We start from the raw sequence: 24,494 nt of genomic DNA on the forward strand, positions 1-24,494 counted from the left end.
TATACCGAAGAAAAATCAGAACTGTTGCAAAACTTCTTCTACTTCTGTACTTCCAACTCATAAAAAATGACAGCATCTACAATAAAGTAACATTTCACCACAACAGTTACAAATACTTTCTCAGAAATGTTTGCCCATTGCTAACTTACATATATCCACAGTAATGTAAAATCATGTAATATTAAAGACAGGTCTTTGAAATCACACCATCAAAGACATTAATTCCAAGGAAAAATATTTTCATTTTGATCGTAACAGTTGGCTATGTTATTTTCAAGTATTTTTTGCAATATTCACTGAAGTATTTACATTCCTATTTCCACCATTTTAATTCTCTCACATTTTATGTAAAAGGCTTGAAGTCACAGATATGGAATCCAAACTCAGCATAGAGTCAAAAAAGTGCATTAACTTGTATCTATTACTAGTAAGAGGAACAAAAAGTGCTTGCTCTATGTAACTCAGATTCACAGTTGCATATTAAAATATGTAAAGCTGAAATAGCTACTCTAAAAAAGTGTTTTGAAAATCTACATTTAGTTAATATTGAATATACTTTGCATCCTTCTATCTCAATCTTACATTGCACAAACTACAGTACTTTTACTAATCTCAGTGTCAAAAATTAAAAATACTCAACTCATTTAAAATTTTATTTGTTTAGAAGCTTAACTAACTGCTTTAACACATTATTACAAAAAAATTTCAGAACCATTTCTCAAGCAAATGAAATGATGCAAAGCCTGCTCATAAATACAAAATCCTTTCAAACTCAAGGTTTCCCACCCACACATTGCAGGCTCTAGAATTTGTTATGACTAGAGAATGGAAAAAACCCCCCAAACTAACTTGAAAAAAACCCCACCCTCTCTCCAGTTCAGCATCAGTTTCAAGTCCTCAGTCACGAAGTTCTCAATAACAAATTTCTACTGTAAGTGCAAATCTGAAATTTTGTGCACAATTGCTCTATTTGGAATAAAACAAATCCAAATTAAGTAAAAAGATTTGCTTTAAGGTGAGCTCTCCTTCAGCTCCATTTAGAGGAATTCAATATACACAGGAAATAATCTAAAAAAAAAATTAAAAAAACTTTACTTAAAAAACCCACAGTTAAAATTTGGTTGTATGGTTTCTTTTTCTTATGTAGAAAGGATGTATATTCTTATATAGAAAGGATATTCTTATGAAGAGAAGATATTAATACTTCACAAGTATTTAAGCATGAAAAACATCATTACTGCCAATGGATTTGCTATATCCACTAAAAAGTGTTATAAATTTTTTAGTATTTTTTTTCTTGGTTGCAATATTGAACTTGCTTTCTTTGATTCCAAGCTTCTTCAAGAAATTCTTGGTTTATACAAACCAAATAACAACATGTGATGTCCTCAAAATAGTATCAGGAGCACTTACTCATCGTACTTGATATGATAAATAGCTTCTTCATCAGTGTCCATACAGTCTGAATAAGATGTGGAAGGTGTACTGTCCAAATTATTTGCATTTTCTCTAGAATGATCTTGATTTAAGTTTCCATTAGTCCTTTTGTAAGTGTTACCACTCTTGCCTTGAGCTTTACCATTCTTATGTCCCTTTGTTGCTCGGGTAACATTTTCTATATGAGCTTCAAACCAGGCTCCAATGCTGACATCACGTGCATCCACCAATTCATTTATCTAAAAGGAAAATTCAATAATGAATTTATGCTTATTTTATAAAATACCAATTAAGAAAAAAATAAATCAGACAACTTACTATGCTACTGCTTAACTCTGTTATCAGTAAAACCACTATAATAACTAGTAGAGCTTAAGCAAGTTCAAGTAATATGCAATCATAAATACTTTTATATCCACTTTCAATATTTTATTACTCTTCCTTCATTAAAATCTAGTATAAATGTAATTTGTATGTAGTTTTAAAAAGCAATGCTAACTTTATTTTCCCCTTCAAACCTGAAAATTAGCTTAATCTCTTTCATTATCCTTTCCTCTTGTTTCACCAACTGCTCTTTATGGCTATAAAAAGCACACACAGTATTAAAATACTAGCTCACAACTGAAGGGTTTACAGACCTTCCTGAGCCTCCAACTTGGAATTATTATTTAACTTTCTACCTTTCTGTCCTGCAAGATTTTTTTCATCATTAAAAACTCAAGGACAGATGGGGAAAAAAAAAAAATCTAACAAGGTTGCCAGATAGCCAAAGAGTTACAGTCAGCTAAAATGTTATGACTGCCCATTTTACTATTCTAAATCATGTTGTATTTTTTCTAATCTTCAGGTAATAAACAGATGTCCCTTTAATAATACTGAGAACACCGAAAGAAAAAAGATTTAAAAACCACTTCAACAGTACACCAACTATAAAAAAATTATTACAGAAGAACTACTGCACATAGAAAATACCTTTAACTATCAATATGAGACACATGCATGTATGTAAATACACATATGGTTACAGTCTTTGTCAAGTACCAGCACTGTGCCAGAGAGATACTTACTCTCACACACTCCAAAGGCTAATTTCTAAGATATGAATCATCTTACTGTATTTTCACAGGAGCAAAACTCAGTTAGTTTTAGTATTTAGAGTGAAGCAATCCTTAGGTTTGAAAGCACAACTGACATCAGTTTCAGCTAACAAGTTTATCCCATTAAAGGAATACTTCCTGCTTTACTCTTTCCATTCCTCCTCTTCAGATAACTTCCCAAACTTACGGTATGTAAAATACCAACATGTATTTTTATTCTTTCTTAGAACCTACAGTATTCAAAGTACAGCTTATTACCAAGATGATAATTTCAGCCACATGGTTAACGAATCAGAGAAGAACAGCCTTATTTTAAATCTATCAGTCTATTTTAAACATAAACAGTGGACTCTGGCACTTCTAGAAGGAACCTTCAAGAAGGCATCCCTATGCAATCTTATGTGTTTGAATTAGTAGCAGCTCAAAGTGGTGCTTTACCTCCTCTTCTCCAAAACACAGTTGAATGGGATACACGCTACTAAGGATTCCCCCATCTACTGCTAGTTCTTGCAACCAGTTATGGAAGTCCCAAAGAAACTATGTCAGCCAAGGTAAAATCCATCATCTCCAGATCCAGAATAATAAAAAATTGAAAAAAACAACCAACCAAAAAAAACCAACAACCCCAATACATCAGTGCAAACTCCCTTAACTATTCCTCTATAATGCATGCATATGTAAATTTGATGTGAAATATACTTCCCCACACTTGCAAAGAGTAAGAGCAAATAATCAAATAATTATTACCACAGACTTCTGAGGAGCATAATACAACTATTTTGTGTGAGTGGTGTCAGATTTAAGAACTGTTTTATTAGTAGCTGTTTGTGAACAGTATTAAACAAACACTGATTTTAATTACAGATTCCATTTGGTTTTTATTCCAAGCTAGTGTTCTTGGCTAAAATGTTTCTGCTGCAGTCAGAGTTTTTTGGAAGAAAAATTGACCATGTGAGAATCAAAAAACGAAACATGGATGTGCTTCTGAATGAGCTGGTTTTTCTAACATCATGTTGCATGCCCAAACTAGTGTTACTGTAACTGCTCTCTTAAAACTCATCCTGTATTCTTCTTTTTGGCCATTGCTTAGCCAAGGTAGCGTTCTTCACTCACGCCAAGTCCATCTTGGGATGGCCTCCCAGGTCTTAGACCAGACACCACTAACAATTCTTAGTAACAAGGAACAAGAGTTGCACATAAATCCATCCACTACTAGTCCTTCACGGCCCATAAAACTGTATCAGATGTCAGGTACAACTGGGATATAAAACAAGCTAAAATATTCTGATATACATAATATACAATGACCACACAGAGGAACTCTGTTTAAATCACTATTTTAACCACCTAACAATAATATAATTATTACTAACTTTTATTTCCTGTATCAACTCTACCATTATTTTCTTATTGTTTTTTATAATTGCTGGTTCCATGGCTAACTTTCCTTGTGGTAGCTGAAATCAGAAAGAGAGAACAGTGCACAGAGGTTGGGACTACCCATAGCATGGAGTGAGTAACAGGTATCTTGTTGAGTCTAGCTCTGTATGAAGATCCAATGAGGCACAGGACTTTGCTCAGATAGAGTAAGTTGTAGCAAAATAATTCTTCCAGTAAGTAAACAATTCCTTACTGTTTGACAATGAAATCCAAGATCATTAAATATATCCATCCACCTATTTAGCCACCTAATGTACCTTAGTTTATTAGGCCCTAGGACTTTTTTACTGACTTCCATTAAACAAGTTTATGGCCTCTGAACTACAATACTGGGTAAAAATACATTCTTCAAAGTTTTCAAATATTGTAATTAGAAATCCTCTGTATACATTCATACTGTTATCTACAGATAGCAAACAGTGAAACGACTACACCCTAATTTTTCTTGAGGCATACTGAAAACACACTGTTGACTGAAAAGCTAATCACTTCACAACTAATGAAGGAGAAAGTGTTAGGTCTCTCGAATGAAACATCACAAAAATTTCAGCTGACTTGACAAAATAGGTTTCCTTGGGTATGCTTGCTGGTATCAGCATTCTCTGTTATATTTTCTGGTTTAACCCTGAACAAAACAGCTAAGAGACTACTTAACTACTGCTAAAGTTAACACTGTTAAATTAACTACTTAATTTAACATATTGAAATTTAGCATTTTTGAAAAACATGTATTTTAGTACTCTTTTCCTCAGATCAGTCTATCTGCTGTGTTATCCCATCTCCCCAGTATCCTCCCCATCTTTTCTCATATTACCTTTTACACTTTTTGACTAATGGAAAAACTTCAGAACTGAAGAACTGAAGTTCTTCACATTGTAATAAATGGACATAAAAGAAAAAGGAAGCACACAAGCTTGTGTCTCCATATTGAAGCTACTCATTTTGTGACTCCCTGATTCCTCAGAGAATGAAGAGAACTCCAACTGACATTACCTTGTATACGTGGCAGCCTCTGATGCATTAAAGCTACAGAAATTTGGCAGAGAATGAACGCCCTTGTGTTCCAGCTGGTCTTCAGAGATCAGAGGGCTGGGCGCCACTGGGCTTGATTTCTGATCAATTCAGCACTAAGTCTGGTTGTGCTCAGTAACATCCACAATCCAGATTCACCAATAGTGCAGTTTTATTGAAGCAACAGGAGGCGGGTTCAGGACTGCCAGTGAGCAATGCACTAACTATGGAGTGTTAATATGTGTCATGACAGAAAGTACAGTAACAGAGCTCCGTTAGCACTATAAACACATATATTCATATATAAAAATACTCCGTTAGCACTATAAACACATATATTCATATATAAAAATAAATACTCATATATACTAATAAATATCCATATATACTAATACATACTCATCTATAATAATAAATATTTCAAACATCAATAAATACTCATATGTGAGTGTGAATAAATATTCCTGGGTCTGCTCCAATGTAACTTGGAGGTACAAAGCCCACGTAAATGCACCCCTTCAGGGGAGGAGGAGAGACACAGTCCATCAACCTATCCCAAGCAAGCAGAGGCATTTTCCACCTGTCTTTTATCCCAAAAATACCCCTTCTATATTGTAATTTTTGGTCCTACCCAAAAGAAACAATTTCACGTTACAGGTGGGGTTATGGTGACTGTGGTCTTACACAGACATGCTCTCTTTTCATCTGCATTCCTAGGTGTGTGAAAGTTAATATGCAAATAGGACATAATGCAGATCTTAGTAACTTTTGGTCAGAATTTACAGCTGATACAGTTGATACAAAAGGTAAAATAAACACTCCAGTCCATCTGCTGAGGTTGGCTCACTGACATCAGCCTGACAGCCTTTGTACACATCCTTATCTCCACAAAGAAAACAGACTTTTAGCAAGGCTTGTTAAACATGGTGAAGGGGGAGTGAGCCTAAGGGCTGGTGCAGGTGCTCCTCTGCGCCCCACTGAAACAACACAGCCATGTGGCCTCTGCTTCACACCAGACATTGCTCCATCCTTAGGCCTTGCTTGAGGCAGGCGCAAGATAAGCCAGAGGCCCAGCTCATGGTTTTCTCAGCCAGACTTGTCAATTCTTCAAGGACTTTAAGGCAACACTGTACTAAGTCTGCCCATTTACTGCAACCTCAACCTCCTTTTCCTTCTCTGCAATTGTGGATGTTTTCCAGCAAAACAATTACTTTTACATCTATATCTTATCTAAGAGAAATACCCAAAGAGGAGGTGAAATGCTATCATTCCCTACAGATAGATATACATAGAGATATTCATATAAACACGTCCTACTAAATATTCAATAAGCTAGCAATCTGGAAACTGCCCATTTTCTGTTTAAATTAAAGTTCTGGTACACTGATGTAATCCTGCATGACAATACTGAAAAATTCAACAAGGTACAAAACTAAATGAATACTAGGTATGCAATTCCTAAAAAACCTACATTAAAAAAAAGGAATCACTACATGACATATAGCTTATAGAAACTGTGTATTTCTACAATTTGTCTAGTTCTAATGCAGCACTGAAACATTAGTACTATAACAACCATTTGGCAAGCTTGAAGAAAAAATAAAGATAAAAGCTACACTTTAACACATTTTCCTTATTATTCCTTATTAGTTTCTTTTGTCCACAAGAAAGTACTTGTTTCACAGCTACTCTAAGAACCTTTCAAGAACCTGCTTTGAAGAACACAGTGTGTCAGAGTTTGAGAACTCTCCTGAAAAGTGAGCTTGGTACATGGACATGCTCATGACTCTCCAAGAGTCAGTTTAAATTAAGTGAATTTCATTTAAGCCAAATTGGGGAATTTTATCAAATCATAAAAGAAATCAATGAGGATACACTCTTCGATACAATAAAACAATACATTTTCAACAATAAAATTAAACCCATAGGAGTGAGGCAAGTTTCCAGCTTTTAAAGCTTGTACATACCTTGTACAATCCAATGCCAGGATCAATGAGAAATGAGCGAGATGATGTAGATGGCTGACTAGGTGATCCACTGTTTGTTTTTTTGACTTTGTTCTTGCAGTTGGAAACAGCACAGGGATTGACTTCTCCATCCTGATCTGTCACAGACGCAGTGGTAGGAGCTTCAGAATCAGAACGTATCAAAAGCTGAACTATGTCATTTAGTCCAACATTGTAGTCAAATAAAGTGTGTCCATCTTCTAGCTGTCAAAAAGAAACGTGTACTTGTGAAACTCTACCTTAAGATACCTAAGTAGTTTTCAAATCCTCTTTTTATAGATAATAATTGCACAGACCAGAAGAGGCAGCCATATCTTACAGATAAATAAAAACCTATGTCTTGAGTATATGAAAAATCAAACTCATCAAGCTAACTAACTGCAGCCATAATTTCATTCAATGAAAATCACTGGAAGGCTTAAAACTAGAAACACGTGTCTACAGACTAGTGTTACCTGCCTACAATAAAGCTAAGAAACACCAAAAAATGACAAGCTGTGCACCAGGAAATACAGGAAGCAGTACTGCTGCTTTGCTCAGTTAAACACCCTCAATGACCTAGAGCATCTTTGAAGCAGAGATTTGATTCACCCGAAAGTATAATGCATTGGTCTGAAATAGCAAAATTAGAACTAGCTACATTTTACTTCACATCGCAGTGGGAGAAAAACATGCATGACTAAAAAACTCTCATGCCTTTCCAAACTATTCTAGCAGCAAAAAAGTCACCTACCCTCTTTTTCAGGAACAGGTGACTTTCAACACCAGTTGATGTTTCATGAATCTTTGCAAACAGAACTGTTTTCATGAGCTTATGGCCAGTATCCACAAGTATCCAGCACAACAAGAAAAATGGAACAAGAAGGAACAGAAAAGAAATAAAAGGAGCACTTCCCCAGTTTCTCACTAATATAGTTTTCTGTAACACTCAAACCATCTCAGGATAGATGAAAGTGGAATCCATATTTCTTTCTCCATCCCCTCTGCTTTTTCAAAACAACTCTAAAGAGCAGGGGACAGTTACGAACAGAAGCTGACAGTCAAGAAATGAACCAGTTCTTCTTCCATTAACTTAAAATCTGTGCAAAAAACCCTAATTCTCTTTACTGATGAAAACTACTGTACCCACAGCTGGGATCTGTAAACAGGAGTATTCATAGCTTGATTCAAAGTAATTGAAGCTGACACAGCTGTCTAGTCAAGAACCTTGTTCAGCTGCCTGTTTTCAAACCAGTTCAACACAAAGCACACAAAACCATACTGAAGATTTTCATGCTGTAACTATTAAAGAAATGCAAGTAAAGCAGAAATCTCCAGTAACTGTGATTGTCCAGGTGACTACCAACACCACCTCATATGCCTGGGCTTTTAGGGTTGGCAGTTCATACAGAGAAGAAAGCTGCTTAAGTACCCTTTTCTGTACCACCATGTCACACGTTCCTATACTTCTGACAACTCTTTCACAAAGGGCAGAGGAGTGTTCTTGCAGCCCTATTACAATCCAGATTTGGGGGCTTTTCACACCACAAGCATTTTCACTGTTAATAAGCTTAAAGCATTATTCTTATATTCAAAGCACAAATAAACCCAAAACAAAGACAAATACTGACACTGCAAAAACACACTGAAGGGGATATCCACATAGCTGGAGTTGCTAATGCTTCTGATCACTACTCCTGGCCACCTTTAAGATTAAACCCCTACCAAGCGATGTTTTTCTGCTTGCAAAGTGGTTAAAAAGTTCAGCAGCACACCTGCAAAACAGACCAATTATGAAATAATTAATAAATTGGATACTATGGAGACACATAACTTATCCTCCATTTTTCTGTTCCAACTGGACTGTATAGACTGTGGCAGAGATTACAGTATAGTTCCTAGAATACTGTGGGGTATGACAAAATCTTCTGAAAGCTAATGTGCTGGAGAGAAAATGATAACTTTGCTCCTAGTAGACCAAATATATGTAAGAAACACATAGATGAGAGATTTGCTTTCCTGTCTTTGTTCCTGTTCTCTCAGGACAGGTCCTGTGCAGAGTGACAGAAAAATATTTTGAGGCACTGCAGTTTAAAGTTAATTCAGTAAATATGTAAATCTGAACAGCCTGAATTATCTACAATAACTAGGTTAACAGTGTTAACACACAATTAAAAAGACATCCTGCGGCTAGTCTTTGCAATCTATTCTTCAGTTACGACTGCAGAATAAGTTATGTTATTGATTCACAAGTAAATTCTCTCTATTAGCATGAAACGTAAAAAGCCTCCAAATTTAAAAAAAAAGAGGGAGAAAAAGGAATCTGTCCAGAAATAGTTATATTTAACACATGCAGAAACAAAGACATAACAAGGCTAGACCTTGAGTAAGAAGCTGCCTTCCCTAACAGCATACACACACCACCATGCACAGACTACCTATTCCTGCACAACAGTAAGAGAAGTCTCCTCTCTGTAGGTACTCAAAACCCACCTGGGCAAACTCTTACTAACCTGTTTGAAGTGGCCCTGCCTTGGTGGGCGCAGGTTGGACTAGATGACCTCCAGAGATTCCTTCCGTTCCTAAATACTCTGTCATTTGGTGAAGTCAGCTTTGATGAACATGAACTAAATGGTCAGCCAAATAAACTGATGACTGCAAAGTTGTCTAATTTACAGAATTTATAAAAAATTAGACTGTTAGATGGATAAGAAAGTGGTTGGATGGTGGTATCCAGAGCGTAGTGGTCAATGGTTCAGAGTCCAAATGGACATCAGTGACAAGTAGTGTCCCTCAGGGACCATACTCAGACAGGAGTTATTTAATTAATCTTCATTAATGATGCAGACAATGGGATTGAATGCACTCTCAACAAGTTTACAGATGACACCAAGCTGAGTGGTGCAGTTGACACACCTGAAGGATGGGATGTCATCCAGAGGGACCTGAACAGGCTGGAGAAGTGGGTCCATGGGAATATCATGAGGTTTAATAAGATCTATTGCAAGGTGCTGCACCTGGACCAGGACAACCCCCATTGCCAGCACAGGCTGGGGATGAACAGATCAGAGCAGCCCTGCCCAGAAGGACTTGGGGGTGCTGGTGGGTGAGAGGCTGGACATGACCCAGCCATGGGCACTCACAGCCCAGAGAGCCAAACGTGTCCTGGGCTGCATCCAAAGCAGCGTGGGCAGCAGGGCCAGGGAGGGGATTCCACCCCTCTGCTGTGCTCTGCTGAGACCCCACCTGCAGTGCTGCATCCAGCTCTGGGGTCCCAGCACAGGAAGGACATGGACCTGTTGGAGCAAGTCCAGAGGAGGCCAAAAACACAATCAGAGCAACGGAGATGGAGCACCTCTCCCATGAGGAAATTCAGATTTTTCAGCCTGGAGAAGACAAGGCTTAAGGGTAACCTAATTGAGACCTTCCAGTTCCCAAAGGGAGCCTACAAGAAAGATGGAGAGGAATCTTCTATAGAAGCATGTAGTAACAGAGCAAGAGGCAACGGCTTCAAACCCGAAAGAGAATGGGTTCAGATTAGATACTGGGAAGAAATTTTTTTCTGTGAGGGTGGTGAGGCACTGGAACAGGTTGCCCAGAGAAGCTATGGATGCCCCATTCCTGAACTGTTCAGGGCCAGGCTGGATGGGGCTCTGAGCAATCTGGTCTATGAAAAGTGTCCCTGCTCATGGCAGGGCATGTGGAACGAGATGATCTTTACAATCCATTCCAATCCAAACCATTCCATGATTCCATGATCTGCCAAAGTGACTGTGGTTTGTTTTGTCCCCTCTGTTTTTATCATTTATACTCTTTGCAGGAATATTTTATGACACCAGATTTTTCTGTGACTATTGAGGTCACACTTGAGTCTCAAAGCACAGTAACAAACATAAGATTAGTATAAGCACACTTCACATGAGGCAGGTTGTAATGTCTGGCAACCTGATAGGTCCTGTTTACAGCAAGAGCAAGAAGTCTGTTCCTGAGCATGAGCAACTGTATAAATTTAGACCAAGTCAATACACTGCAACAGCATCTGCTTCTAGAAACAAAGCAGAGCAACACAGAAACTCAACCAGTAGAATCAATCACGTGCTTTTTGATTTGCAAGAACTGATGTGTGAATCTGCAAGTATACCTATGCCTAGCATTACTGCATCACTGACAACTGAAATCATTGGAGTAACAAAGTTGGAAAACAGCATTTAAAGAAATCCATTTCACACAGGAGAGCAGAACTAGATGATGTTTTTTCTTGAATTACAATAGACAATTTTATCCCATTTTGCTACATAAAGATACTAAGAAGATTCCCTAAAAATATGTTTGCACGGACAGAACACTAAAAGAAAAGAAACAAACATTACATGTTTAGTAAGCATTTAAGGTCATTTGTCATTCACAAGTTTACATATGCAAACGAAAAACAAAAGCAATCACCCTAGAACCAGATATTCAATCTCCTTCAACTCAGCTATGATTTCTTAATTGGTGATTAGAACTTGTACTAAAGCAAAAATAACTGAACAGGCAATTTCATTTATGAAATTTTACTAGCTCTTCTGATCCTACTGCAGTAGGAAAAAAATGCATTTGTTTCCTTAGCAGTAGATTTCACTTTGTTTCAATTCCTCTTAAAGACGTGCATGCTTCAAAAGCCTTTAAGGCTTCATTAACATATTCTGAATGAAATTACCCTAAAGAGCAACTAGCTTTACTGTATCTAACACTCAGTACTACTCTAAATTAAGTATAACTAAGTAAGTTAATAAACAGATCACATCTTTCAAATGTATTTTCATCATCATATGTTAGAGACACTATCAATTTCAAAATACTCCTAGGGAAGGCTGTTATAAATACTTAAATGTAACACAGCACTGTGTTTACATTACTACTCAGGAGCAGCTGCAGCAATGCAACACCAGAATTGAAAACTACCTACTATTACTCTTAGAAGAACTGTCTTGAAAAACCAAGCCACAAATTACCTTAAAAGCATGTAGAAGCTGCACTTACGTGAACATGAATAATCATGCGGAGTGTGGTATGATACTGCATTACTTGGGGAAAAAAAATTTGCCTGGCAAGTAATTTACCAATTACTATCCCATCAAGTCTAAGTCCCAGCAGAAGGACAGCTCATTATGGCTTTTACAGCATGTACCAAGACCTCCCAAGAAAGCATGTAATAATTCTTGTAAGAACACATTATCTACTGTTTTTATCTTAATGTGTGATCCAGGAGCGGGGTGACCTTAATCCAGCCATTCCACTTGACAATCCATATCTTTAATCACTTATGAAAGTGTGCCTTAAAGCATTGTCTTAAGTTTTCTTTTCCAAGAGATGTGCCTGTATCTAGTAATACAGATGAAATAAACTATAATGAATGCAGATGAGCTCTTTAATTAACAAAGTATAATGAAAAGTTTAGTGACATAAATCTTACTCTGCACAGGCACTACATGCACACTGCAAATTTAACAGGAAATGCATAAGGGTAAAGAGCTTCAAGCTCAAGTTCAGTAAAAAACCTTGGTTAAGAGTTTGTCAGGAGTTATCCAGAGGGCATGAGTCTCAAGAAATCAAGAACCTGTAACTTCCAGCTGGGTACTTACTGAAAGCAAACTAAGTGGACTTCCAGAACTTCTGGTATTCCCCATCTTAAAATTCATGTACAAACCTAACTTTTTCTGCCTGTAGAAGGCTGTTGGAATTAAATTCCACAGAAGCATTCAAATATATCTCTAACCAGCATCTAGTAACTGAAAACTCAAAATCAGGTTTTCAGCATGTAACAGTGAGTTTTGGGCAATGGGACTGGCTCAGGCCAAAAAAGTTTCAATAACTTTTATTACCCAACACTGGGCCCTCAGTTTATGGACTTCAGCCATTCTCAGAGCGTGCTCCATTTGCTTAACATTTTCAAAGCTGAAAGAGAACCTGACTAGTATTTTTAATTTCACATGGAAAAACTGTAACCTGCACCTGGATTATCTTGTATCTGAAAAGAATGCTTAAGGACTCTGGTATCTTAAAATTCATGTATTAACAACATTCAGAGTAGTAGGCACATGGTGAGGTTTTTACAGTAACTGTACTGTGACACTGTTTCACATGGAAGTAGTTGTCTCAGCTGCAACAGAGACAAAAACTAAATAAAGGGGGAATCTAGTAGCCAACCACTTAAGGAAGTTAGTGTGTTTATAGATTTAGGCTGTCTTCAAGTGCTTGCAACTCCAAGAGATCCACTCAAGCAACTGTAGTTTTAAAAGTACTTGTTACAGGTTCCATACAGTCTGCTGTCAAAAAATAGATTGTCCAGTGATCATTCTACTAAAACATCCCATACTCTTCTGTCACATGGGGCAGTTTTGACGCCATCAGTGACGTTTTTTATACATGTCTAACTGTTGAATGACCAAGATATTTCCAGCCCTGAACCATGAAACTCCTAAAACAATCCATAATATTAAGAGGATAAGAAGGCAAATATCCTTAAGCAGAGACTGCACATCTACAAGGTTTACAAGCTCCTTCTCACATGTCTGCAGCAGACCAGTTCTGAAGTGTAGGCTTGACTATACCCTCTCCACATTAAAACCAAGGTTTTTACATATATACTCTGCAGTCATAAAAACACTCTGTTCATACTGCTTTTTCTCTGATACTCCTGAAAGTTTTCACCTAACTCTTGCCTCCTTATTGCTTCTGGCATTTTTAGCAGAGATCCTGCAATACAATAATACAAACCAAAGAGCAACACCTATCAGTGTCATACAAAAACTAACTAAATAGGAAATAACTTTTATCTTGCTTGAAAACAAATACCAAAGAAACCCTGGGTCACCATCAGAAATAAAAAAGAAACCCTAGGTTAGCCTTACTAGTGCTTTTTGTCCTGATTTGGATTTTATGGCTTGCTGCTAAAAATAAACAGACACAAATGACAGACCATTCCCTCATTTCAAGAAAGAGAATTTACTCATCAACTAAAAAGAAAAAAAAACCATAAAATCATTGCTCCACCTTTGCTCTCTCTTTAGAGAAACACATGAGTAGGTGAATTATCTGGACAATCAAATTCTCTGACAGGCTCTAGATCCGTATTCTAGATCCAAAACAGAATACAGACAGACCACAACATTTCGTAACACAGTAACCAAAGAAGTTATTAGTGTCTGGAGAATACGGTCCAAATTAGACTCAGTTCTGTTAATTTCTTGCCACAAGATTCACACTTCAAAGCAGCCTACAAGAACATTTGAAGATACTATGCCACTAAAAATCCCAACAACAAGGTGACACAAACTAGTCTTTCTATCAGAGAATATGCGCCCTTTTGACTGCTTCTGTGTGTTTTACAACAGCTTACAACTTGTCCTGGACTCAAGGAAAAAGGCAGTCATAACACTATAGTATCAAATGATTTACTGTCAATAAACCATATTTTAAGCAAGAATTATAGTCTCACAGAGACTCCCACAGTCTCAACAGAAAGCATACAGCAGAAAGAATTCCTAGGTAAGGAAGAATATGGAAGCTTCCATATTCTAAAAAAGGCTTTTCTACAACTTCAGTTACAACCAAAGAGTTTGATCGTACCACAGTGTGAAAGTCTGGCATGCTATAAAAAGCCACACAACATAGGAAGAAATTACAGAATATTGTGGCTGACATGGTCTGCAATTACACATCAATCTCAGTATAAACACCACAATAAATGTACATTAGTCATCTTTGTACTCAATCAACAAGACTAGCTTTCTCTGGGAAGACATGGATACTTTTCCTGAAGTTCTGTACCTAAAATTAAGCACAAAAGCCTACATTCACCAATAAACAAGACGGTTTTACACCTTTTCTACAACACTGTTTGTGAAGCGTATTGACAGTACCAACATATTTTACCTTTTGGTCTGAAATAAATACAATCCAAAATAGATTCCAGTGTACAAGATTAGTACACAAAACCAAATGAAAGTCAAGAGCTGCAAGTAAAGTCTTCTTGACTTTATCAGAAGATCATGGGGATGGCAGCTTGCTCAGTATCAATTTATAACTTCAGGGAGTTCAAGCCTGCACCTCTTCCAAGTTAAACTTTTTAAAAAGCAGTTCATGTTTTGAAGATTATTTTTTCCTGTATTACTGAGATACAGAGAAAAAAACTGTTAATTTAGATAAGGTAGTTTCTTCTTGGATGCAACTCTAAATCTCATTAAAGGAACATTTGCTCATTAACTTCTAGCTGGAAGATAAAGTTAGAGCAGCAAGGTTTCTTTTCTTTTGCTATACTAAGGAGACTTCTAATTAAGTAAATAAAAGTTCATGGTATCTTCTGGATACTCTTTGGGATTATTTGATTCGTTCATTAAAAAAAAAAATAAAAGCAAGCATGTCAAAATATAGAGCTGCACAGAGATCCTCAGCAGTATGGAAAGAGTCATCCATGCCTGTGCTGATTAGATGAGAAGGGTCAAGTACCTCCCGTATGATGGTATGGGCTTCTATAGCAAAGGCAACTGAAGTTCAGCAACAGTGGTGCCAGCGAGAGCAAATGGCTATCTGCAGCTTGTGAGGACACCTGTAATGAAGAACTGGATATTATCTCAAGCTTCCATAATCAACAACAAAAATCTAAAAACCACATCAGAAAACCCCCAACAACCAACTATGTTTTTACATAATTTTACAGTTAAATAATTAGGAGTAAAGATTTAATTAACAGCTTTTAAAGAAGAGAATCCTCTTGTAACTTCCATCTTATTATTGATATCAACATTTGATCACATTTCATCATGGAAAATCCTCATCTACTTGTCAGGATAGGCCCTGCATGAGGTGTGTTCTGCATCTAAGGGTTTGTGGAGTTCTTTATAATATAGAAACATATTAATTTTCTAAGAGTTTCCAGATTAATTTTAAAAAGTACATGGACTAAACTATCCAAAATAAATTATTTGAATGTATGACTCTCAAGTGACGGTGTGGTGTGACTCTTCGGGATGTCTTGTGCAGGACTAAAGAGTTGGATTTGATGAACCCTGTGGGTCCCCTCCAGCTCAGCATATTCTGTGATTCTGGAAGTAAATACACATGCCATAAAATACAGCCTTAAAGTTGGCTGCAAGTTCTTAGATGTTACGTAATGCTCTTCCAGGTTCCTAATGCTTAAGTAATACATACAAAACTGTATAAAGTAGTCTGTTTTCACTTACGCTTCTTTGCTTTGCCTTCAGTTCGTTTAGGTGCTTTAAATAATAAAGACAATCATACCCAATAATGGTAAATTGCATTAGCAGACTTACAGCAACAATTTTAGAAGAAGATGGTTTCAGTAAACTTCTGCAATCATATAATAAAAACTCGTTCACAGGCCTACCAAACTTACTATCAGGTAAGTTTTGCGTATAACATGAATTCACTATGTTGGGAATTTCGGCATGCAGTCAGATCATATGTGACCTGAAGAGTCCAGGTGACTCTCCTCATGCTACAGAGCTACTTGTTACCGGCTTCATCAAAGAATGACAATTACTTCCCTTCTACTGCTTCTTCAAACTGCTTCTCTAAAATAAAAAACTTAACTGCTCCAGTGGAAGATTTCTCACCCCAGATTTCTGCCTGAAGCAGATGGGGTTTGGACAGCTTCAGCTGAAAATGTTTACAATTTTCCTAACAAAATAAAGCTGGGAAGAGTCTGTGCTAAGAAACTCAATTGTTCTATGAATAGGCCTAGCACTCCCATTCTTGAGGGAAACACTTCACAAGTATTGCTTTTCTAGCCTTCAGGAAATTCACCCAAGTTGTAAATATTAAGAAGGACTTAAACATACCGTTTACAAACCTGAAGTTTGGAAGCTTAAACTCACGTAAGATTCCATCCACTACTCATGTGTGTTGGGGTCCCTCCCCCGCCGTGTAGCCCTGGGAGAGGGGCCCTGAGGGCACAGACACGGGGCTTCCCTGCCCCTGCTCAGCCTCGTTCCCATTGGTTGGTTTGTGCTCCCTGCGCGGGCAGAAGGACCCTTGGTCCCGGGACTGGAACAGTTCCTGGGCAGAGCTCCGGCCATGCGGCTGGAGAAATAAACATCTCTGAAACAGCTATCAAGAATCTGTCTGTCCATTATATATTTCCTTTCCACGGGACTCCTGGTTTGATATATGCGTGTTGCAGGATCCCCACTGCAACAAATGGTGGAGATTTGAGAGCAGAACGATCCCCGATCCCTAAGCGACTGATTTGTGTGAGTAAACCCTGGAAACTTTGGATTCCTCTTCTTGGTTTTGCTTTGCTATTCCATATCTAAACTATGGAGGAACCGTGGGAAGACTCTTGGCTCTCAGAGCCGCATATGGACATTTATCTTAAACTTAAAATGATTCTTGAACAACGATTTGTAAATTTTAGCTTGATTCAAGCTCAAAAAGAACTGAAACACTTCCTGGCATGGTTGTTTAAGAACTTTTTCTATGTTTCTTGGGATTTAATTCTTACCAAGGGCTTTTGGAAAACCGTTTGGACACAGTTAATACTGGAGTCAAAATATATGCCGATGGAAGAATATTTTCGTGAATATTATTTAGTTACCGAGACTGTTGAGCAATGTCAGCTGTGTCCTGGCGAAGGGAAGCCTGGCGCAGGGACCGTGCGGCCCAGGCCACGTGCACCGAGCGCTCTGCGAGCAGCAGCGAGGCAGTTCCCGCGCGCGGGCGGAGCCACGCGAGCCGCAGTGTCGGTGGCGGAGCGAGGAGCGGCGGGAGCAGCGGGACCCGACGGTGCCCGAATGGCCCCGTGCAGCGCGTGGTGGAGCGAGCCCCGTGAACGCCTGACCGAGAGGGGCGGCACGCGGGCGGCGGCTGGCGGTGGAACGGAGCCGCGCCCAGCCGAGACGCGCGCTGGAGCGGGGCGCGGGGGAGTCCTCGCTCGGGGGCCCGGCCGAGACGTGGGTGCAGCGCCCGACAGCGGCAGCGAAGCTGCGACCAGAGGAGGCGACGCACAGAGAACTGAGCGGCGTGGCCCGGCCCGGCCCGCGCAGCCCCGAACGCGACCCCGGGAAGAGCGCGCAGGCACGAGCAGCCCCGACAATTCCAACACGGGAGCGACCGAAGGAGAGAGCAAAGACGCAGCGAGACAGAAAACAGCAGCCACTCGGAAAAAGGAAAAGATCATAGCAACTAAGACCTTAGGGATAGTAAAATGGTATAATGTTAAGCAAAATTATGGTTTTATAACAAGGTGTGACAACCAGCAAGACATATTCGTGCATAGAACTGCTATTAAAAAGAATAACCCTGAAAAATGCATCCCAAGCTTGGGAGATGGAGAGGTGGTGGAATTTAATATTGTACTAGGGAGAAAAGGGTTACAAGCATCGCAGGTCACTGGGCCTGACGGTGTTCCTGTAAAAGGCAGTATATATGCAAAAAATCGTAGTCATGTTAGACAGTATCTCCATTGTAAGCCCCCCCTACAGTTTCCCTTTCCTAATCCCACCTTTCCCTTTTACCCTATGTCCTATTACCCCCAGTGTATTCCCAATCCGTTTTTTCATCCATGGTTTCCCTCACAAAACCATGCTTTTGCCAATTGTTTCCCCAAAAATCCCTTTCCAATGCCGAGTGGGGGATGAAAAGGGGGAGGGAAGAAGTTAAACCCTCTCCTGCCTCAGTTTCCCCACAAAGCATGCTCAGAGAATTCTGTCTCCCTTCTGTCAGCCCTAAGATGTTCCAGAGAATCTGTTTGGACATTTAAAGACTCAGGAGGGTGGCTTGTTTTGTTTTGAAACTGTTCTTGTTATGTTTATCCAGTTGTTTTCATTCTCCTTTTATTAAAATAAAACGGGTGAGGTGTTGGGGTCCCTCCCCTGCCGTGTAGCCCTGGGAGAGGGGCCCTGAGGGCACAGACACGGGGCTTCCCTGCCCCTGCTCAGCCTCGTTCCCATTGGTTGGTTTGTGCTCCCTGCGCGGGCAGAAGGACCCTTGGTCCCGTGACTGGAACAGTTCCTGGGCAGAGCCCCGGCCATGCGGCTGGAGAAATAAACATCTCTGAAACAGCTATCAAGAATCTGTCTGTCCATATATTTTTCCTTTCCACGGGACTCCTGGTTTGATATATGCGTGTTGCAGTATCCCCACTGCAACACATGTGCCAGCCCAGGTCACCCAGAAGCTAGAGGTCTTGTACAATAAAGGCATGCCCTATTGCCAGATTTTTAACTGTGTGTTTTACTGAAGCTACTTTACCACAAGCATGTTCTCATGCAAAGCTGAAGCTCCTCCACTCCTCTTAGCCCTCTACTGTTTCAGTTAAATCTTACAGAAACACAACTCTAAATACTTGGGCATTACACCATGGGTCTGACAAACTAGACTTTAAATATTCAACTTGCACAGCTAAGTAACACGATGCATACTACCATACTTGTTTGCGCACAGAAGCAGAGCTGAATTTCTTCCAGTGAAGCAGGCCTGATTTGCAGCAACTTTCACCTCAAGTAAATAAACAGCTTCAATAATTTCACCTCCTCCTGCTGACTTCAGTCCCCCATGAAACAGGTCAGGAGTGGTTTCCTCACCAACAAGATAAATGACTTCAAAAGTCGTTTCAGTCACTGCCTCCTACATACATTGGCAAAGAAACCTTTGGGCTCCAAAGTCTTTTTTCTCCTACTTTGGTAAGAGCTATAGAAAAGACACTGAGATAATGGGGTTTTTTAACAGTAGACATTTACAAATTTTCACCAAATTCAAATTTGAACAGCGTGGGATGGGATGATGAGAGAAGACAACGAAAGACATTAGTTCTTATCTTCCACAAACAGTAGATATTGCTAAAATACAACACTGTGCATGTTTAGTTACATGAAAAACAGAAGTAGGTATTAATACCCTCACAGTCTTACAGAAAACCTTAAGCTCTCTGGTATGTTTTCAAATTTAAACTTCCATATATTTTTACTGCTTTATTTTTCCAGCATTGTAACTGAAAGCTGGAAATCCCACAACGTCTGCAACTTAGTCCTACAGAAAATCTGCTCTGGTAGGTCAAAATGCCAAGATATCTCCTTCTCTTCCATGAATAAACTGAGAACTTCTATTCTCAAGAACGGCTTCACAGGCTTTCCAGTTAGGAGAAAGAATATGCTGCTGGAAGTCAGATTGTTGTCTTGCTTTTCTGAATTTCTCTAAGAATGAGTTTACTCAGAGTCAACATGTAACACAGTAAAATATTAGATGTAAATAAATAGTCTGTGGTGGAGCAAGGTTAAAACATGTTTTATTCCAGCATAAGGAAATATTTGTGGCCCTTCAGGAAAATCCTTCCAGGCAACGATCCACCATCTTCAAGAGGGAAAGCAAGAGACATCACTGCAGGTTTCTATGTTCAGTAGACTTCTCCAGCTAACTGCAAAGTAGGCTATTGCACCACAGTCAAGAACTATGCATACATTATTATTCTCTTTCCTCTGAAAGTTCCACCTCAACCTAGAATATGGCTTGACTGCTGCAGCTGGTGGACAGTCATTCAGCTCTGCAGAAATGTGGAACCCCAGAGAACACAGGATGTCCTGTACATGTTATAGAGTAATACTATCTTGGTCAATCTTCAGTGACACATGTGAATGGTAGGTCCTTCTGGCAGTAAAAGAATAGACACCAACCTATTCAACAGAGTAGTGCTATTCCTGGCATTAACAAGAAAAAAACCCAAAACAACAGTAATACAAAGTACTGCATTAATGACAACACTAGGTTTCCTCCAGTAGTTCTAGGTTATTTTAACCCTTAAAAACAGACATGTGAAGTACTGCTCACTTAAGTTCTTGCATTGTCTTTGAAGATAATTGTCAAGAGACAACAGCAAATTACAGTACAGCACATTAAACTGGATACAGACATTCCTAAAAAACTGCAAAATAATGGCTCCAGCTCAAAATCTTAGTTGAAATTGTTCTCTGCTGCAAGCTAAGAACGTGATGCTGTTGAAATTCAGCCTATAAACAGTGACTCACTTAGGTTTCTACATCTGTATAACCTCACATACTTCCCATTTTTAGGAGGACATTACTTAGCCAGGCTTCCCACCACTTGCAAGATCCAAGGATTTCTAGAAGTTCCCAGAGAGACTACAGTACGCAGTACTCAGTAGCAGGATCATGGTTCGACTAACAGAATGTACAGATTTAACCACACTGAGCGCTAACCAGATAAACTAAGAAAAAGATTTCGCCTAGATAATATTTTCTACAATACATACAGCAATCTTCAGGGGTTTCTTAAGTTTTCACCTCAGTATACTGCTTTCTGTTCATCTCACATTTAACCGAAGTGCCCTTTTTTATTCTTAATATTAAAATAAATATTATTTTATTGTATCACAGCCCTAAGAGAATTTAAGTTATTTCGTTTCATGTTCTCAACACCCAGTTTTACTTGTGCAAAAGCAACCCTTCTGACCTTTTTTCTTATGAGCACCATGGAAACAGAAAAGCAACCCATAATCAAGAAGGAAAGTTTAGAATTAATTATTATAATTACAAGAAAATTAACATTTATGGGGAGTGAAACCATAAAACAGAATTCCCTAACTCTTCACTGAACACGATCCCAAGTGTGTCCTAAACTGGATATACTAAGTAACAAACTCACAAATGCTGCTCATGTAGTCAACTTCAGCTATAGTATTTCACTATCCCGTTTTCTCAAGCAAGACATCTGTTAACTAAAATGTTCATTGGTCTGGCCACTGTCAGACTACACAGAAAAGCACAGCTCATTACAGGCTCATCTTCCCTGCTTCTTAGATAAAGAATTTGGGGTAAAAACCTCGGGTTTGTCCTACATAAACCTCTATATCCAAAGAGGTATGCTAGCACAGAACAAAGGTAAGAAGGTTACACAACTCCAAGTCATGTTCCTTAACCTGGCCCTTACAGAAAAACATGTGATTGTACATAACGTTCCTTATAGACCAGCCCTCGCAGCGCTCTCTGTCACCAATCTGTAAAACATAAAAATCTAGTCATTTGCTATTGGTTCAAAATCTAGGCTTAGCATCTACCCACTAATGCTTGCATCCTGGTCAAGAGCTAAGTTTCTATTTCTTAAGTTTTTTCCACGTATTTGTAAAGATACACACGTTATCTCTTTTGAGGCAGAAATCTCACTGCCCTGCATTACTCAGCTTAGGTGAACACTTCAACACTCATCTGCTGTAAGAAGACGCATCTTCAGAGTCACTTTCCGTGAAATTCACCACACATCCGGTGCCTTTCGTGTCAGGTAATACCTATGCTTCACTTTCACAACTCGAGCACTGCGCACACCTCGTAGTTTACGTAACGCAGCTTCAAAGGTTACACCCTTCAGCAAAGTTACAGCCTGGGGCGACATATTCGGAACAAAATCTCTCTATCACCCCAGGGCAGGGGAAGTACCACCTCACGGAACGCTTCCAGCCAGTCACCCCTGCCACACCGGCTTCCCGGGGTGGAGATGAAGCGCCTCTCTGGTCTGCCAGCAGTCGCCCTGATCCCGCCCGGGACACGCCGGGGCTCACAAGTCGAGGACACCGCTGCATCACAACTTCTTGCCCGCGCGAATTAACCCCGCGCCACCGCCTCTCCCCGCCCCGCCACGTGCGGACCCGGGGCGGCGTTTTCCCTGGAAACCTCTCCCGGTGGGCCCGCTTCCCGCCCTGCCCGGCCGGGTTGCGGCGGGGCGGAGAAGAGCGGGCGTAGCTCCCTCCTTCCCCCCGCATCCCTCCGGCTACCCTGTCACTTGGGCAGGATGAAGGCGGGGGCCGAGGGAGGAGCCTCCCGCCACTCAGGTGGGAAAACAAACACACAAAGGGGCCTCGCCAGGACCCAGAGAAGGGTTTTACTCCCTGGGGTTTTTACCTCATAGCGGGAAAAAGGGGATCCCGGAACATTCTGTCAGGGCTGGCTCCCCGCTGCCCTCCCTTCCCCCCAGGCCCGGGAGTAAACAAAAGCGGGAGCTCATAGAACGGCACATGGGTGGAGACGGGGACCCCCGAGCCGCACAAAGAGCCGGGCCCGGGATTAGGGGAGACCCCCGTGGGTCTGCCTGGATACGGGAGTTCCCGCCTCACCTGCTTGCCCCGGTAGAAGAGGCGCTGGCGGTCGGGGCTCACGCGGAAGGTCTCCTGGATCTTCTCCCGTAGGCACTCGATCTTGGTGAGGCGGCTCAGGTCGTCGATGGTCTGGGTCTGGGTGCCGTCGATGGTGCGGACCTGGATCCACATGGTGCGCGCCCTCCCGCCCGCTCGGCCGGCCGCAGGCAGAGGGGGGGAGACCCGGGCAGGGGGTGGGAACGGGGTCCGCTCGGCGGGTGAGCGCCCACGGCGTGGGAGCTGCAGGGGAGGGGTCCGGACGCTCCCCCGCTCTTTGTTCGGCCCGGCGGGGCAGGAATTTCAAACGCCGCGGAGCGGGCGCGACCCTCCCGCCCGCAATCCGGGCCGCCCGTCCCGCTCAGCGGGGCGCGGGAGAGGAAAGGGGAGGCGAGCGGATCCCACGGCGCTCCCCGATCCCGCCGAGGCAGCGCGGGTCGCGGGGGGTGCCGGAGGGGCGGCGGCGGGCAGGGCTATGGAGATGCGCCGGGAGCCATCGCCCGGCCCGGGCACTGTTTACCGGGGAGCGCCGCCGCGCTCACATGGAGGTCACGGCGCCAACGCCGATCTCGCGAGAGCAGCCGGCCGCGGCCGTGCAGACAGCGCGGTGGGGCGGGGGCGGGGGGGGGAGCGAGGTGGGCACGCGGCGCCACCACGCCCCCTCCCGCCACCCCCTCGCGCCGCGCGCGGCACCGCCCGCGGGCCCCGCCCACTCAGCCCCGCGCGCTGCGCCCGGCAGGCGCGAGGCCTGCGGGGGGGGAGGGCTTGGCGCGCGCCGGGGAAGCGACCGCTGGCGTCTCCATGGCGGCGGGCGCGGCCTTGAGGGCTTTGGGGGCCCTGGGGCCCGGGCTGGGCCGGGCAGCGCCGCAGCATCCATGGGCAGCCCGGAGAAGGGGGCCGCTGGAGAAACCGAGGCCCCAGCGCTTCCTAGGACATAAAGCTACGTGTAACTCTACCCTAAAGATACGTACTAATCCTGCCTGTGGATAGAAATACGGGGCGAGACTAGGGAAGGCAAGCTTCGTTTACACTGCGAGCCTGGTGTGCGTTTGGCTTTTTGTATTTTTCTGCATTGGGTAATTCTGCAAATTAACACCAGGCAAATCTGGAGTTACGTAGCTGTTGTGGGCTGGTCCTGGTGGGCAGCTGGGCCTCGCACATTCCGTCGGTCACTGTCGCAGGAAGGTGGAGAACAAAGGAAGAAGGTTAAAAGTGAGAAAATGGCCATCTAAATAAAAGTTTAATAGGTAAAACCAAAAGCTGTGCACACAAAGCAAAATGAGGAGGTATTTCAATATTTAAAATTGACAGACACGTGCATTTAGCCATTTCCACAAAACCAGAGCTTTGTCATGTGTAAAGGTTACTTAGCAAGACAAGCACCTT

The 24,494-nt window shown here is 41.3% G+C and overlaps 1 protein-coding gene across 5 annotated transcripts in view; it reads right to left on the reverse strand.

Annotated features, from left to right (window-relative positions):
- Positions 1-23,688, reverse strand: part of UHRF2 (ubiquitin like with PHD and ring finger domains 2) — an 82,644-nt gene extending 58,956 nt beyond the window's left edge. For 3 of the 5 annotated variants that reach the window (XM_048292310.1, XM_048292309.1, XM_048292308.1), the window contains exons 1-3: positions 23,091-23,687; positions 6,953-7,195; positions 1,414-1,676 (exon numbers count right to left, since the gene is read on the reverse strand). In XM_048292310.1, the coding sequence (XP_048148267.1) occupies positions 1,414-1,676; positions 6,953-7,195; positions 23,091-23,243 (659 nt within the window). In that variant the 5' untranslated portion in view covers positions 23,244-23,687. Of the gene's footprint in view, positions 1-1,413; positions 1,677-6,952; positions 7,196-23,090 lie in introns of all 5 variants that reach the window. The other 2 variants (XM_048292311.1, XM_048292307.1) reach the window with 1 other exon arrangement.
- Positions 23,689-24,494: the final 806 nt, after the last annotated feature.

Source organism: Corvus hawaiiensis, chromosome Z (assembly GCF_020740725.1).
Source record: "Corvus hawaiiensis isolate bCorHaw1 chromosome Z, bCorHaw1.pri.cur, whole genome shotgun sequence".
Lineage (NCBI taxonomy): Eukaryota > Metazoa > Chordata > Aves > Passeriformes > Corvidae > Corvus > Corvus hawaiiensis.